This window comes from Colletotrichum lupini, chromosome 10 (genome assembly GCF_023278565.1).
Source record: "Colletotrichum lupini chromosome 10, complete sequence".
Lineage (NCBI taxonomy): Eukaryota > Fungi > Ascomycota > Sordariomycetes > Glomerellales > Glomerellaceae > Colletotrichum > Colletotrichum lupini.
This window is the reverse complement of record NC_064673.1, coordinates 1,105,939-1,120,734: the sequence shown is the minus strand read 5'-3', so window position 1 is coordinate 1,120,734 and position 14,796 is coordinate 1,105,939. Positions and strand designations below refer to the sequence as shown.

Below are 14,796 nucleotides of genomic sequence, written 5' to 3'. Positions count from 1 at the left end.
ATCTCAACTGCGTCTTTGCGACACCTGCCAAGGGATAGTCAGGGATTGGAATGGTTGTCTGCTTAGCAGGAACGTCTCCTCTTTCCATCAATTGACCTGCTAGCCTTACTTTCACGGAAGGAATTGAAGAAATTGTGATTGTTTGCCAGAAAAAAGCCTCGAGACCTGTCAGGTATATACCTGAGGCACCTAGGATACCTCGTAACCGTCTTTCCCTGTCGTGGGTTCAGGTGAGGCCCTTTCACGCTCGCTTGCCGGGTGACTCAACACACCGCCCACACCCAGCCTTTCACCTCACATCTTCAACCTCACCCCGAACACAAATCACTCACCTTTATTCCGATTGCAATTGAAGCTATTCCATCAAGAATACATCAACAGACAGGCCGATTGGTCAAGTGGTAAGATCCTTGCTTTGGATTCAATGAATTATCTGCAAGAGTCCCGCGTTCGAACCGCGGATCGGCCCCTTTTTGATGGCTATATCTCCCTATGAACCCGCCGATCATTGATCTAAGGCATGGCGAGCATATTGAATTGATTAAGAGGGTCTCTAGCTTCTCTAGGACGAATTAGTTTGTGATCAACTTGACTAGGCAGTATGATAAGAGCATTCGTCTTTCTCAAATAATAAATGAAGACTGCCTACCTAGAGCAACAGGTTATTATTAGGAACGAGTTAAGAGTATTCCCTAATCTAAAGGTGAATATTTTATGGATAAACACTATTCTTTTAAAATGATTGATATGAAATCTGGTTTATACTGTATATTTGCTGTCTTCGGGTCCTGAAAAGTAGTGAAGTCGTTGCTCAGTTGGATAGGGCAACGAGCCTGGCAATGAGCATCGTCACTCGAAAGAAATTTGTAGTTGCAAACATGATCCTTCATTCGAAGGGGCTGATCTTCGAGAAGACTAGGCATGCATGGGGTGATGAGTTTCGTTGACGGAAGATGTTCACATGTGCTTCTTCCAGCTGAATGCAATAGTTGGGTAGATCTACTAATAGCAGTTCCAAGAAAACTTTACACCAGTTATACATCATTTCGCTCAAAATGACTAGTGTTCTATAGCTTTTCTCATAATCTTATGTGAAGGTCTACCTTGGTGTCTCGGTGCTAAGACTCTGACCAGACAGCCAAAGACTTACTGCAGCCTGAAATCCCATCACAAACTTCGATGCACTTGCACCAAAATCCGACGCGCATGCTTCACCATAAATCCAACGCTCGGAACCATCCCTTCCAATCCAGGCTTGATCTGATGCAAATGGTCAGACGAGTGCTGCGCATCTCACTGCTTGGCTCCCTCACGGCCGCGTAAGCGCCGTGAGCAGCGCGGCTGACACAGACACTCCTGATTTGCTGGCGCTGCACTTCAGCTCTGTTGCCTAGAGGCAGGCCCCTCCAAAAGCCCAAAGAAACAACTTCACAAATTCCCCTCTGCCATCCCTCCAGCACGCTTCCGATGCAACATGCGTCCATATCAAAGGGAACTCCCTTAGGCAGCAACTTGTAAGAAGGAACGGCAGGGGTTTACAGGTACATTGACGTCAAAACAAAAGACCCTTGGTGCGAGGCATATTCGGTAGGTAGTGGCCCAGAAATAGTATGGCTAGAAGAGAGACATATATGTAATGATATCCATCCCGTGCTTAGTCAGGCAGACTCTCTATACAGCCACAGTCTACTAAATCGCTTGGAAGTTTCCCATCCCACTTGCCTGCCTCTTTAACTTCGTGTTCCTTGGTGCCCGCCAGTCGCATTTCGTCTTCTTCCAATGTGCATCCCACGTCCACGCAGACACACAACGCAATCCACCTCGCCCATCACAAAACTCCCCTACCAACGCCTCGGTTCCCCTCCCCCAACGCCCCGCATGGTCCCGAAAACCCAGCGCCATCGGAACCGTCGCCGCCATGCCCACATCGCCGGCCTGGACACCGGCTCTCGCCAACCCGCCAGCCTCCTCCTCCCGCGTATCCCTCCAGCACGAGCGCCTCCTCCTCGAGCTCCTCCCCTTCAAAGACGCCACAAAGTTCCACGACTGGCTCGACAGCAACTTTGTCCGCGGACCCTGGAACGAGTTCAACGCAGACTTCCTCTCCCGCTCCAGCGCCGTGCTGGAGCCGGACAAAACCCGCACGGCCCAGGCGGCGCGGGAGGCGCTCAACGGCCGCAAGGCCAAATTCTGCGTCTACCGCCCGGACAAGAGCGCGTGGACGGCCGAGGACCACCACGTGCGCTTCATCGTCACGCTCGTCGCGGACAACATGCTGCAGAACCTGTGGTACGAGTCCGAGTGGAAGAAGAAGGGGCTCGACATTGTGAAGGTGGCGTACGAGGTGCTCATCTTTCTCAAGGCCACCATGGTGTACGCGGACCCGAATCCGCCGGTTACTCGGCATGACGCCCCCGTGGTTTCAGGACTATGGTCCGTATTGTTGGGAGCTTTTTGGTCTCTGTCTCTTTGCATTAGCGTGGGGTTGAGAAGTGTGGTGTCTGTTAAAATCGTTGAATGAGGCTGTAATCGGTGCAATGGCGTTTTTCTTACTGCGTATCAACGGCGTCTTTTGGTTATCTGGCCTATGTTTCTTCTTCCCTGGCAAGGATTGGGAGCGATTTGGGTTTTTGGGAGGGTTCGACCAATCGTAGTCGTCCTATTTTGGGTACATTAAATCTACAAAACGAAACTGTCTCGAGAAACATTTCACATGCAGAACACATCATCGGCTGATAAGCTAATCACGCCAACGTTCGATTCTGATGTAGAGTTCGGAGCCCCTCCCCGGTCTTGGTTGAAAGCACGTGATACTTCCGTCTTACAGAGAGAGAGAGGAACTTCCTGACTGCCTTTCCGATACGGCGCTATGTCGGCCTGAACAATCCGGAATGTGCTTCCGGAGCCAATGTGAAGCTGTGATGCTTGGGTTATCCCGCTAGGAAAATGATATATTACCCTTGCGTCTCGAAAGGGACTTAGCAATCATCAGCCCGAAGTCTCTATTGCGATGTAAAAGGATTCATGCCATACTGGCCACTACTGCGTACATAGCGTCGACATGTGCTTGAGAGACAACAGAATGAGTACAGTTGACTTTTGACAAAGGCCCATCTCCGTACCCGTATCTTAGCTTCCTCACATGAATGCTCTCCAAATTCCAATCTCGACGCCGAGGCCGAAACGAGGGAATGCCGTCGTATCCTTAGCAGGAAAGCTTCTCCTCAACACATGGCAATTATTCCGATTGCTAGCGAAGCCATCAATCATGCAATTGACTTGCCGAGAATCGAGCACCTGCCACGAGGGATTCCGGGAAAAAAGGTCTCGACCTTTTCTTCGCCGGGAAGTCTGTTATTTTGTTCTTCATGCAGCATGAGCACACTTCAAGGAAGCATGAGCATGAGCATGAGCCAGCTCTAATATTGCGGGGCAAACGGATGGGTGAAGGGGAAGGGAGGGGTCAGAGACAGCAATCAGCAAAAGAAAATGCTGTTCAATTGACATGTGAAGGTGTTGATAGACACAAACCACCCTAGCAAAAAAAGGGCACTGACGTAAGGTTTCCTCCGTTGGAAGTGCGGAGGAATAGAGAGCCGCAACCACCACACCGGCACCGCCCAGCCCTCTCTCTTCCCGACTTACCGTAGACTTCCCGAGGCGAAACATGACAAACTGTGTCCCGACGAACTCTCTGAAAGTTTTCGATCCAAACTGGAAGAAAGCAAAAATCCGTTGGTCTCAATACGCGCACGCCCCTTCCGTCCCCTTCCCTCTATGAGTTGTCAAAGAAGGGATAGAGAAGCCGAGCATACCTGCCGTGGCCACTCAGAACAACAGGCTCAACTTTCTGAATACCCTCGGTTACTTCTGCGTTTGAAATGTCGAACGGAATTCCTTCTGGGTAATATGTGCGAAAGATAGATTGAGCCCTGTGTGTTCGTACTCTGTGCGAAAGCTTCCGAGAAACCCAAATGATCAAGGAAACGGTCGACCATCTTCCCATTCCGACGTTTGTCGTGATTCCCGTTGTAAGAGCAGTCCACGGTTACACCTGCAACTGGACCAATGCCTTTCGGGCCGGAAAGAATGTTGTAATTGCGACTTCAGCTATAACCGTTGCTATTGTGTATTTGCCTCCTTTCAGTATCACGGGAAACAGCGGTCTAGAATCTCATTGTCCTCCCCGTATATGCAGGACGATAATCCGAGAGACGAGGGGGAAACTCAAGCCACAAGCAGCCAAGATGTGCAAATGAGCAAACGTAAGCAGCATTGGAATCCAGTTTCGGCAAGAAAAGACGTCTCTCTCCCTTTCTCTCCCCGTCTCGCCGAGCACTTAGCGAGCTGCTCCGGCGGCGATAGGAGGAAGGGACTCTTGGGAGCAGAGGAGAGAAAGTAACTTGAGGGTGTGTTGACGGGCGGGCGGGGGAAGCGGGATGTGTGCATGATCGCTGCAAGTCATCCGCTGCAAGGTTTGCAACTCTACTCATCCTACTGTTACGCAAGCAAGTCTGTCCATTTATCCTAAATACGAGTTTCTGTTTCTGTTTTCTCTTCCTTGTCGTGCGTGTGCTATATTCATCATATACTTACACCACATACTCTCATAGGTCTAGGTAGTCCTTGAACTCTACCTTTCTCTTAGATCAAACCACTGCCGAGTGCTCAGAGTGTGTAAAAAATAACAAACATGCACCCGATCTAGAAAGATAACCCGCACATGAAGATCTCGGCAGTGGTCGCGGCAACGCGGGCCAGCGGGAGCGGCGGTGTGGGGGAGGTGGGTGGCACTGGGGCCATCGAACGACTCCAGGCGGGGGTGCCACAGAGCCAAACTGCGGAGAGACAACTGCGGAGACAACAACGAACGAGAAGGCAATGTTGTCAAAGACTTCGCGGGCATCAAGCAGAGGCGCAACGCGTATATCGGTACCTAAACAGCCTAAATCGTATGATGGAAAGACAAGGAACGAGCCGACCTTATAGGTTAAGTCGAGTCAAGTAATGCTGCCCATCGATGCATAGCAACATGGGAGGGTCTAGAACGAGGTCCTGTAGCAGAGTTGCGTGCGTTGTCACATTGCGGCTCCCGCCAATGAAGATCAGAAACCGGGGTTAATACAGTCCAACTTGGTGCTTAGTCTTGCCTTTGCTATGTCATTAGGTTGTCCCTCGAGTCTGAAACTCGCGGCTCTCGCTCCTTGGGGGCTACTATCTTGGGCTGTGGTCGGTGGTAGTTGTTCGTCTTCGCCGCCGCCGCCGCCGCGACGGAAAGCCGGGAAACATGGAGCCAGTGTTAGACGACGTCCGCACGATTAAGCGGCGTTGTGGGCTGACCAAGGAGCGGGAGGCGCCTACAGTCCTGCAGCAGGAATCGTCTCAAGTCCCTGATGTCACCCTGCGCTCCTCGAGTCCTGATTGCTTGCTGCGCGCTATATTCGTATGGAGTCAGGTCTCCAAGTGGGCTGGTAAAGAGGCCGTTTCTGCAGGACCACGAAAATCCGGGACCGCGCATACAAGCCCGTCCCCGTCCGCAGGCTCTGATAGGCACGAATAGCCATGCAGAGAGAGAAAGAGAGAGGCCTTTGCCACCATCTGCCCCCGCGGTTGCATCGGTGTATGCGACCCGCGGCGAATGGGCGATCTGTGCAGTAGCTTCTCCCGCTGAAGGTCGCTCGCCCAGTTGTGACTGCAGTTTCGTTAGAAGCTCAGAGAGGCTGAGATACGCGTTCTGCTTGTTTGAAGAGGCGCAAGTACCTGCTTCGCGTTGCATTTTGTACACGCAAGAGTGCTGTGCCACCGATTTCCTCCGCCGGAGCAGAAGGTCTGTAATTGTATCTTGATTTAATCATTACTTGTGACGACGTGAGCCTATGGCTGCAGAGACAAAAGGACACTACGTGATTTTTGGCCGTGATCGGTTGTAGACGGTAGTTACGATGGAGGTCATGATGGTGGTGGTTGCCATCGACGATGTCATATCAAATATGTGACTTCCTCGATGCGGAGAAAGAAGAACGGAGGGGAAAGGACACCAGTGGCACGATCGATCTGCTCCCCCAGACCAGATCACCCAATCTAGACCTCCCCCTTTTTCCCCCTTAGATAATGCCGCCGCTTGCCTTGTTTGTGACATACTACAGAGCGGTTCCGCTGTCTGGTGCGGTTAGAAGATACATCATACATCACACACAGATAAGGAAACATCGGCTGATGATGGGTAGAAACATAGTTTCAGGCGGGCCGCAACTTGAGATTTCTCCTGTTTCCTTCTCTCCGGCGTCAGCCGATAGGACCTCGGCCTGGCTCAGCCGACCGGGGAAGGGGGGGTGCTGCGGCGGCGGCGGAAGGGGAAGGACGGCATTGTGCAGTAGTTTGGTTGGGATTTGCTCCTCTGTACGAATAGGCGCACCTACTATTCTACCTTGAAGCTGGAACCTCGCTGCATCTGGGGGCTGTGGGTGTTGGCCTAGGATCTGGATGGGCTACCTGGCGTTTGATGTCTCGATTTTCGGCAAGATCGTAAGATGGAATATGGCCTTAGGACTCCAATGTTGTATTCGTACGAGCAAAGAAAACAAGCGGAGAAGGGAAGACTGGCTGGGGCAAAAGGGCGGGGAACGCGGGAATTACTTGCGGCTCGCGAGGTGCAATTTGGACGTCTGTTCAAACTTCAACGTCCCATCGACGCCAGGTTTTTGCTTCGGTTCAAGTTTGTGACTGAATCCAGCAGTGATGCAACCGCAGAGGGCCTATGGTATGTATGTATGCCACCTTGCATTGGAGCGATGCCATGGATGCCATAAGTGCAATACACAATTGCGACAGGTCTTTACGCAACTTGTACCTACCCTCCAGAATTATCTAATTGCTCGACCGCTTACTTGCTGTGGATTACCGCGTTTGGCTTGTAGAGCGAATTGATGCCAATAATTGCGTGAGAGCCAAGGTTAGAAATGGCATCATTACCAGACAATCACAAAAAAAATCTCACTCGGTCCGTACGTTGCAGGGTTGAATAACAAACACCTAACCAACCATTGCAGATTCTCAGTGCGGGCTCGATAGTGAAGGTGAACCCTGCTGCGCCTGCCGGAGAATAATAAATGAAAGATGTACGTACAATATACGTGAGTTGCAGCCCGGGCCATGTGGGAATAACTTCACAAAAGCCCGGTCTAATACCTACCAATGCCAATGCCAATGCCCAATGCTCGATGCCAGTGGTTCCAGACGGGGAAGAGATCCACTGGCTTATGTCACCCTAATTGGGTGGAGAAGGAGGCTACTTCGGTCTGGAGTCGATAAGCAAGGTACACTAGGTGCGGATCCGCAGCGGCATTAAAAAAATCAAGAGGCTGAAAAACAGACCAGAGGGTTGAAAATGAGGTACCTCAGACTCCAGAACTCCAGTCTCCATAGAGGGAATTTTCACCTGCCAGCGCGAGAGGGAAAAAAAAAAAGAAGTAGGGGAGACAGGGGATCACCCGTCGCAGGGCTGTGACTTGTTCATTGTAGGGACCAGGAAGCAGGGTAGGTACCTTATGCCGTGGACGGGAGGGACCACGAAAGGGGGCGTGGACGTAGCAAAACGTGCTCGGAAGATCTGGGGCGCCTCAGATACCTACCTACTGGACACTTTACTCCAGAGGCTCTGACGGAGCGCGAGATGGTCGCGAGAGTGGAATGCGACCGGGGGAAAACACCTTACTCGAGTTTACCACAAAATCTCAAAAGTCACTTCTTCTCCAGAAATACTTGTGTAGGCTCTGTGCCTGACCCTGCCACCATGCCCGCTGAGGGCCGTTTTGCTTGGCATCTCGTCAGTACTGCACACCCACGCAAGGGACGAGAGCGAGCGATGTGGAATCTACCCTGTGTGACAGTTCTGCTGCAAATACTTTACCTTTCCAATAGCACCGAGTCCAAGGGCCGATAGGAGACCCGTAGAAACCCAGCTCTCCAGCCTGTGTGCATCTCTATTGACCCTGAATATCAATGATACGGCGGATAGGCACCGTAACCTCCCCCTGAAGGCCAGCGCTCATGGGAACCTGGCAGCGCTTGGCGCGCAGCTGAGCTCTGCAGAGGTGCTTAGCCAGCGCAAGCAAACAGCGCGCACACCTTGGCACCCTCCTCTGTGACCAATGTGCACAGGGTACAAAATTACCTCGACGAGCTTTGAGAGACCAGTGTGTCCGCGGACTGCAGAGCCCGGCGCTGCAGAGCGTGTGGGGTCCCTCGATCTGACGCCATTTTTTCCTTCGAGAAGAAACGGGGCTCTCAAGGGGCGGGAGAAAAAGATTCCCCCACGAAAACCCGTCACTCCTCCCCAGCAAAAATAAGTATCCTGAATCTCAGAGTGGAAAGTCGCGCTCCCCGATGAGTAAGCCAATGGCTCCCTCCACCTCACCTTCTCACCTCAGCCATCATGGTCCTCTTTTTTTTTTTTTTTTTTTTTTTCCCTCGTCCCCCTTGATGAGCCAGCTGCATCCGGACTTGCCCGGAGCACCTTGACAACACACTTATCTAGACTCATTCGCTCGCTCACTCACTAAACTCACTCACCCACTCACTCAGATCTCACACACTACTCCCTAGCCGGCCAGCTCCATCTCATTCCGCACTCCCAAACTCACTCTGGGTCTCCTTGCGACTTCCCAAAGGGCGCTACCGCACCGCAGCCACTGCGGCTCAACCAAACATGTGGGCCCCACGATGCCCAGGTCGGGGTCGGGGCCCCGGACGAGCCACGGCCTATTATCCCCATCTCTGCCCCTGAGCCCTGGAAGTGTCTCTGAGCTGGTGCTTCCAAGCGGTCCGCGTCAAGCCGACATTTGGCCGATGGTGACGATGGACTTTTCATGCTCTCGGTGGACCCGGCTCTTGACCGACCATTGCTTCTTATCGGTCCTTAACCGCTGAATCTCTACCTGTGGCGGGTCGTCCGTCATATTTGGTGGAGTTGCACTAGTTTTTCCTTCCTCTGTCTTTTCCCTCTCGCCTCACCCTCAACTGTGAAGCTTGAGTATTCGTAACATGACACACTCCGTCAGTCTCGGAATTGGCTCCTGGTTGGGTTCATTTTTTTCATGACCAGTCTCCAAATTCGTCAAAGTCTGGGGCTGGGCAGCCTAGGCTGAGATTTTGCCAGGGCCGCCAAGGGGAAGGCCGTCAAGGGACCACATTCCGTACCGTATTATCGATTCATGCTCGTCCTATCTGTCGGCCAAGCTCCGGTCCTTCACCCGGAAATTTTCCACCATGGTCCCTTCTCCGCCATCCCTCTTTACTGCTCGGCCAAAACCTGGTCATCTCGGCCGCTAGTCGCTGCCTCACCCACATCTTCTGCCTCGTCGTCTTCGTCATCACCGTCGCCGCCATCGCCGTGGCCGTCTCCGTTGCTACCCCGGTCATCCTCGCTTTCGGCCGCCTGGGTCCCCAGAAGGATGTCTTCGCTGCCTTGCCACTGCGGCGGCGGGCCGGGAAGCGCCGACTCGTCTTCTCGTGCCCATCCGTATTCTTCGTCATCTTCCTCGCTATCGGGCACCTCGAGGCCAGCCTCTGCCAGCTTGCGTTTCGCTCGTGGAGCCGTTGGAAGGAACACCGATGGTTGGCTAGTGTCGTACTGCACGCCAACCAAGCCCGTCTGTCACGATAACGAGCCATGTCAGCAAACCACATAACCTCTTGCCTTGGAAACTCCGCTTTTGCGAAATTATGCCGGAATCGTGACTGCCCAACGAAAATACTGACCGCCTCAACTCTAAACGCCGCTGCGCTCTGCATCATGTCCGGCCCAGCCTTGCCGTCTAGCTTCTGCACACCGGCGAAGCATACAGACCACGGTCGCTCTTCCTTCCATACCCAGTCTCTGAACAGCACTACCCGCGTCGACATGCCCTGTTCCCATACCCCAGCATTAATGGATGGAATCAATGTCGCGCTCCGTTCCAACTGCATCTTGGTTGCACATTGTGACAGGACCACCACTGCGCAGTCGCGTGTTGCTGCTAGTTTCTGTAGGGCACTGGTAATATACTGCAAAGCTTGCAGCCGCTTCGCTGATAGACCTGGACCTGCATAATATGAGTAGACAACTTCGATCTGGTCCAGGACAACTGACCTTTACCGCGCGACTGATCTTTTCTACCGTCGGGCGCTTTAGGAAAAACGTGATTCACCAAAGCTGATAAGGAGTCTATCACAACCACAGCCGAATTCGCTGGCACTGTCGCCGCCGTAGGACGGCAGAGAAGTGCTATCAGGTGAGGCAGGCTGGGGCAGCTATAGTGTGCAAAGTGATTCGTGGCCGATTTCACCGCTTCGGGGTCTTTGGATGGCCGAGTTGATTCCACTGCCTCGATCACCGCGTTCAGTCGATGGCCGCAAACTGAATACGCACAATCTTTGATATGTGTGTCAGTCTCGTCGTCGTCTTCCCGTGCATGGTAGTATTAGATGAACCGACCTACCCACACAGCGCCATGCCTCTCGCATAGCGCATTGGCGACCAGTTGAATACTTTGCTGATGGGTCAGTCATGGCTACATGGCGTCGTCTGCAGGACAGCATAATGGCAACTCACCCTAGGGCAGTCTTGCCTGAGCCTGGTGGTCCCCAAATCTCCGTAACCTGTCCTCTCTGGAGGCCTCCCCCGCTTGTCGGATCTGGTGCCTGAAGAGATGAAGAAGATATGAGAGCCCCATCTAGTCGTCCAATACCTGTAGAGACATTTTTAGCGACACCGCCATCTAATTCTTCCAGTGCGTCAGCGGCGGACACTGTAGGCAATCGATCTGCACTCTGTTAGGAGCTGTGATGGTCGGAGGACGGGGTCATACATGCGTGTGGAAGGGAGGTCGAAGCTAGAGATATCCTCCTGATGTATGGAGTGGTATTTCTCCATTGCTAGGACCTCAAATCTTGCCTGACGGGGTTTGATATGTCCCGATTGAAGGCGTGAAGTTGAAAAAGTCGCACAGTACGAGTCTGTGAACCTCACACGTGTTCGACATGAGGTCATCAGCCACACCCGTGGCTGGCAGACATGTGGCTGAGGGAATCTGCGCACCTTCTTGCTGTGCGATGAAAGGTTGCCTACCTCGAGGTCTACCTGCGTTATTTCAAGATATCTTACATCATCTTTTGGTGTTTTTCCAACTTCAACCCAAACTAAATCCCAAAGAACAAAAGACCAGCCTCCATCATTCCGATGAGGAGCTGCGCTGCGATCCTCAAACCACAGTCGAGTAGACGTACCGAGTCGCATCCAACCTCAAGACTTTGACCGCCAGACCAGCGGCTTCAATCAAGCACCGACACCTCCAGAATTATCGTGATTTCTGGACCTCTTTCTTTTTGAAACATGTACCAGTCGAACGATTGGCACAAGATACCTTCCATTGGGAATCCTTCGTTGCCGCCTGAGTCCGTCGATGCTACTCAGTAAGACAAGACGTCTAATTCGAGCCGCCTCAGCTTTTGCAGCCTTCTGGTACCGACCATCTGGAACGTTCAGGACCTTTCCGGGGCCTTGGCCAAGTTTCGGACGACAAGAATCGCCAGCACTGACGGCAGTGTTTCCGGGCCAAACGGGTGGAACGTGGCCGCCAGGGTTCGTTGCTCGAGCGTGCCGTTTTGCGTATGCATTTTCCTCGATTCCTCATCGACGGCTTCGCGAGTCTATTTTCACAGCGACTCGGAACGTTCTAGGACCCCTACGGTTTCACATCTTTCCAGACCGATAAGTCTAGCGAGCTTGGGCTCTCTGGTCTGGTATTACCTCAGACTCGTTATTGCCTGTAACCCTAGCGCTCGATTCTCTTCACTCGTGGTTTCACCTACCGGACCATATTCGATCCTGGTATCGACACTTACTACTGCCGGCAGGCACTGTGCCTGAATATGAGAAGGGTTGACTAGAACGCTGCTGATGGTAGCACTCGTTCGGGGAAAATGCCCCGGAAAGAGCCCCCAATCGCTTTGGCTCAATTATGCTCAATAATTCGGATTAACCTTCATCTATCACGGCATGATCCAACCTGGGGTTTGCGGGGTTTGACATGCTCAGGCCGAGGAAATTTCCGACTTGAGGCCACCCCCAAGTATTCAGGTGAACGCAACTACGTGTAAGTCGGGCCGCGAAGTGGAAAGCTAGTCTTCGTATTTGTACGGATAACGGGATTTGACTCCGTACTACGTACTGACCGGTTGAATAGGCATTGCTCGGGTCGGAAATCGGAACGGCTAACTCCAGAAAAGCCGGGCTTCTCACGAATGCACAGCAGGATCCTTGCGGAGATCAGAGATGTGTCCTACATACCCGACAGCGAGGGCCCGAGGTGCCTTACATGTATGCGTACAGTCACGGCTAAATATTGCCCTAAAGCCTGAGCCTCAACACTTCTCAATGCAATAGACTTCAAGGGTCTACCTGGCGACGGTGCTGCCAACTGTCAAGCATGATGGTATTCCGTACTAGGAGAGCATACCGCCTTAGCTGCCAATGCCCACAGCCTAAGGGCCATAGGTGGAAGTGTAAGCCACAATACCTTCACCTCTTCCTCTTTCCCGATATCCGAGCTCGGGTCGACGGATCACGTTATATTCCAGGACCCAGAGGCAACGAATCCTCATTCCTTCGCTGGCATTGACACCGCACACATGTCGTTCATCTTGCAGGCTGGGGTAAATTGCTGATGAGGACCCTTGGTGGCTGCTGGGGTCACTCGTCACGAGGTGAAGAGACCTGGGGTCGATCGTGGAGGGTAGGCGGAGTTTCTCTCATCCGCGGTTTTCATTCCACAAATTTTGTGGAGAGACGATATTGGGGCTCGGGCTACAAGTCTACGGCGCTTCAGATTGCCTGGAGTCGCCCGCTTACAGGTGCGGCTAACAGCCACCAACAAACTCTCGTTTTCGAACGGCAATTCTGGCCAGACCCTTTCCCCTCTGCATGTGCGATGCAAGGTACGCGCTTCTCCAGAATTTACATGTGGAAGAATGTTACCGTTTCTCCAACTTGCTGAATGCGGTTCCAAGCTTTACCGCTGACATCATGCTAAGGTTTGTTCTCTCGCGAAAGGGGACAGATTGCTTCTGGGGTACCCCCCTCTCTATCTGCTTATCTTTCACATGTGATAGGAACGAGGGGCAATCCAGGGTTCAAAATCTCCTGGGCGATGTTCCGTTGAGGGACGACTCTCAGTGCCGTCGATTCGTCTGTTTGCATCTCACCTAAGGCATCTAGGATACAACAGAGATTTCATAAGCGCCACTCACATGCCGCCAGCTATTACCAAACCAAACCTCTGCTTCATGGGATGAGCAGTTGGCTTAATTGTTTGCTTGTGCTTTCGGGGAATCTCGGGATCTCGACCTCCCTCAGAAAACTGGGACTCGGAACCAAATCAACACACCACGTTCAACTTTCACACCTCTGGGCGTGCTCCCTTCTCTCTCCACACTTATCTACATACCCTGTATATCAACCCCCTAGTGAAGCGCCATCCCCGGCTCATTCCCACGCCTTCAGATATTGCCCTTTTCAGGAAGCTGGTTTCAAACACAGGCGTGTCCCGGCAAAGAAACTCGGGTCAATCTTCACCCAAGGCAGAAAGCACATGATACCGGTACGACCCTTGGCCCTTGGATTCTAGCTTCAAGAGCTACCGCCTTGGCCTCTCCAAGTACATACTTTGCGGGGATGTTCAAAGTGAAGGGGAGTCTGGGGAAGCATGGGCAGATCCAATCTGTCTCTGAAGAGCTCGGTTCATTTCCGCTCGACCGTCGAACGCAGGAAGCAACAACTGACTCATGCTGGGCGAGTCTCGCAATCGATTCTGGGGACAACTGCGGAAGCCCACAGTTCCCCCGAGAAAATTGAGCGATAATGCGCCCGCTGGCGGCATTGCGAAGTCTTACAAGAGCCAGTCATTCCGACGCTTGTCCAGAGTTTTAACCAGTGCACTCTTCGAGTTCATAGCCCCGGACTCTGGACTCGCAGGTCTTATCTTTCAGCCGTCATGAACCCGGTCCAAGCGAGACACGGAGGTTTGTAAAGCAACAACAGAAACGCCCAAGTGAGGGCGTCCGCCCGCGGTGGAAACAGCGAACCAGCCAGCGGGGTTCTCCCCGCGCGAACAACAACGGGCCTGTCTCATACAACAGGACGATACAAAGCAAGATGCAACTCAAGCTCCAGGACTATGCATTATTGCTATTGTTGCCGCTGTTAAAAATGTAGAGGTCTCGCAACCCCCGCGCATGCGGTACATGCGTGGTATGCAAGTTCGTCGTTGCAGCCCCGCGAGATCCATCGGAAATTTCGAACATATTTGGTGGAAGCCTCCACAATCATGCGATGAGCGTAAGATTCTTCGCATGTCACAATTGCGTCCCAATCCGGCCGGAGGGCGACGCAAGCTATGCAGATACATGTGCAAATTGGAGTGGTCATTTTCCAATGGCGGTCGAGATATGAAAGCTGTTTCTAGGACAAAGACGAGAGTCCATGTTGAGTTGCGGGCGAGCCTCGGCGACATGCTCAGAGAGAACTCACGAGCAAACCATATCAATTTAATTGTGGTCTCGACATCAACAAGGATAGCCGTGAAAGCTATCTGTCCACTGCATAAGCTTTATCTCTTTGCTGGGTATGCTGGGGAAGGGGACGAAGCAAAGAGCCGCAGGCAGAGTCGACGTCCTGCTAGCTGATACCCGACTCGAGATTGGCGCCTTCCCGTTTTTTTCATACCCCTGAGAAAGTCACGACTCGACAGAGCACCCTGG

The 14,796-nt window shown here is 52.5% G+C and overlaps 5 protein-coding genes and 1 non-coding gene across 6 annotated transcripts; 4 read left to right on the top strand and 2 right to left on the bottom strand.

Annotated features, from left to right (window-relative positions):
* The first annotated feature begins 384 nt into the window (after positions 1-384).
* CLUP02_tRNA343 lies at positions 385-469 on the top strand. Its single transcript has one exon. It is a non-coding gene; the product is annotated as a tRNA-Pro (tRNA).
* A 1,449-nt stretch (positions 470-1,918) lies between these two features.
* CLUP02_17538 (uncharacterized protein) lies at positions 1,919-2,521 on the top strand (the record flags this gene model as incomplete). The annotated part of the gene is made up of 1 exon (XM_049296446.1): positions 1,919-2,521. One exon carries the CDS (start codon positions 1,919-1,921, stop codon positions 2,519-2,521), a length of 603 nt encoding a protein of 200 aa, XP_049137670.1.
* A 481-nt stretch (positions 2,522-3,002) lies between these two features.
* Positions 3,003-3,377, bottom strand: CLUP02_17537 (uncharacterized protein; the record flags this gene model as incomplete). The annotated part of the gene is made up of 3 exons (XM_049296445.1): positions 3,003-3,066; positions 3,143-3,250; positions 3,298-3,377. 3 exons carry the CDS (start codon positions 3,375-3,377, stop codon positions 3,003-3,005), a joined length of 252 nt encoding a protein of 83 aa, XP_049137669.1.
* Positions 3,378-3,667: 290 nt separating this feature from the next.
* Positions 3,668-8,804, top strand: CLUP02_17536 (uncharacterized protein; the record flags this gene model as incomplete). Its single annotated transcript, XM_049296444.1, has 26 exons — positions 3,668-3,734; positions 3,792-3,874; positions 3,984-4,179; positions 4,248-4,398; positions 4,462-4,512; positions 4,740-4,772; positions 4,832-4,932; positions 5,029-5,070; positions 5,241-5,532; positions 5,569-5,649; positions 5,708-5,837; positions 5,931-5,992; positions 6,086-6,128; positions 6,199-6,368; positions 6,477-6,559; positions 6,616-6,764; positions 6,832-6,846; positions 7,050-7,076; positions 7,228-7,296; positions 7,378-7,415; positions 7,522-7,536; positions 7,624-7,825; positions 7,890-8,093; positions 8,161-8,234; positions 8,292-8,437; positions 8,584-8,804. 26 exons carry the CDS (start codon positions 3,668-3,670, stop codon positions 8,802-8,804), a joined length of 2,745 nt encoding a protein of 914 aa, XP_049137668.1.
* A 488-nt stretch (positions 8,805-9,292) lies between these two features.
* Positions 9,293-9,966, bottom strand: CLUP02_17535 (uncharacterized protein; the record flags this gene model as incomplete). Its single annotated transcript, XM_049296443.1, has 2 exons — positions 9,293-9,652; positions 9,760-9,966. 2 exons carry the CDS (start codon positions 9,964-9,966, stop codon positions 9,293-9,295), a joined length of 567 nt encoding a protein of 188 aa, XP_049137667.1.
* Positions 9,967-11,961: 1,995 nt separating this feature from the next.
* Positions 11,962-14,767, top strand: CLUP02_17534 (uncharacterized protein; the record flags this gene model as incomplete). Its single annotated transcript, XM_049296442.1, has 14 exons — positions 11,962-12,134; positions 12,225-12,358; positions 12,425-12,460; positions 12,536-12,674; positions 12,751-12,891; positions 12,976-13,071; positions 13,150-13,212; positions 13,298-13,335; positions 13,394-13,563; positions 13,622-13,759; positions 13,834-14,027; positions 14,089-14,247; positions 14,310-14,629; positions 14,697-14,767. 14 exons carry the CDS (start codon positions 11,962-11,964, stop codon positions 14,765-14,767), a joined length of 1,872 nt encoding a protein of 623 aa, XP_049137666.1.
* Positions 14,768-14,796: the final 29 nt, after the last annotated feature.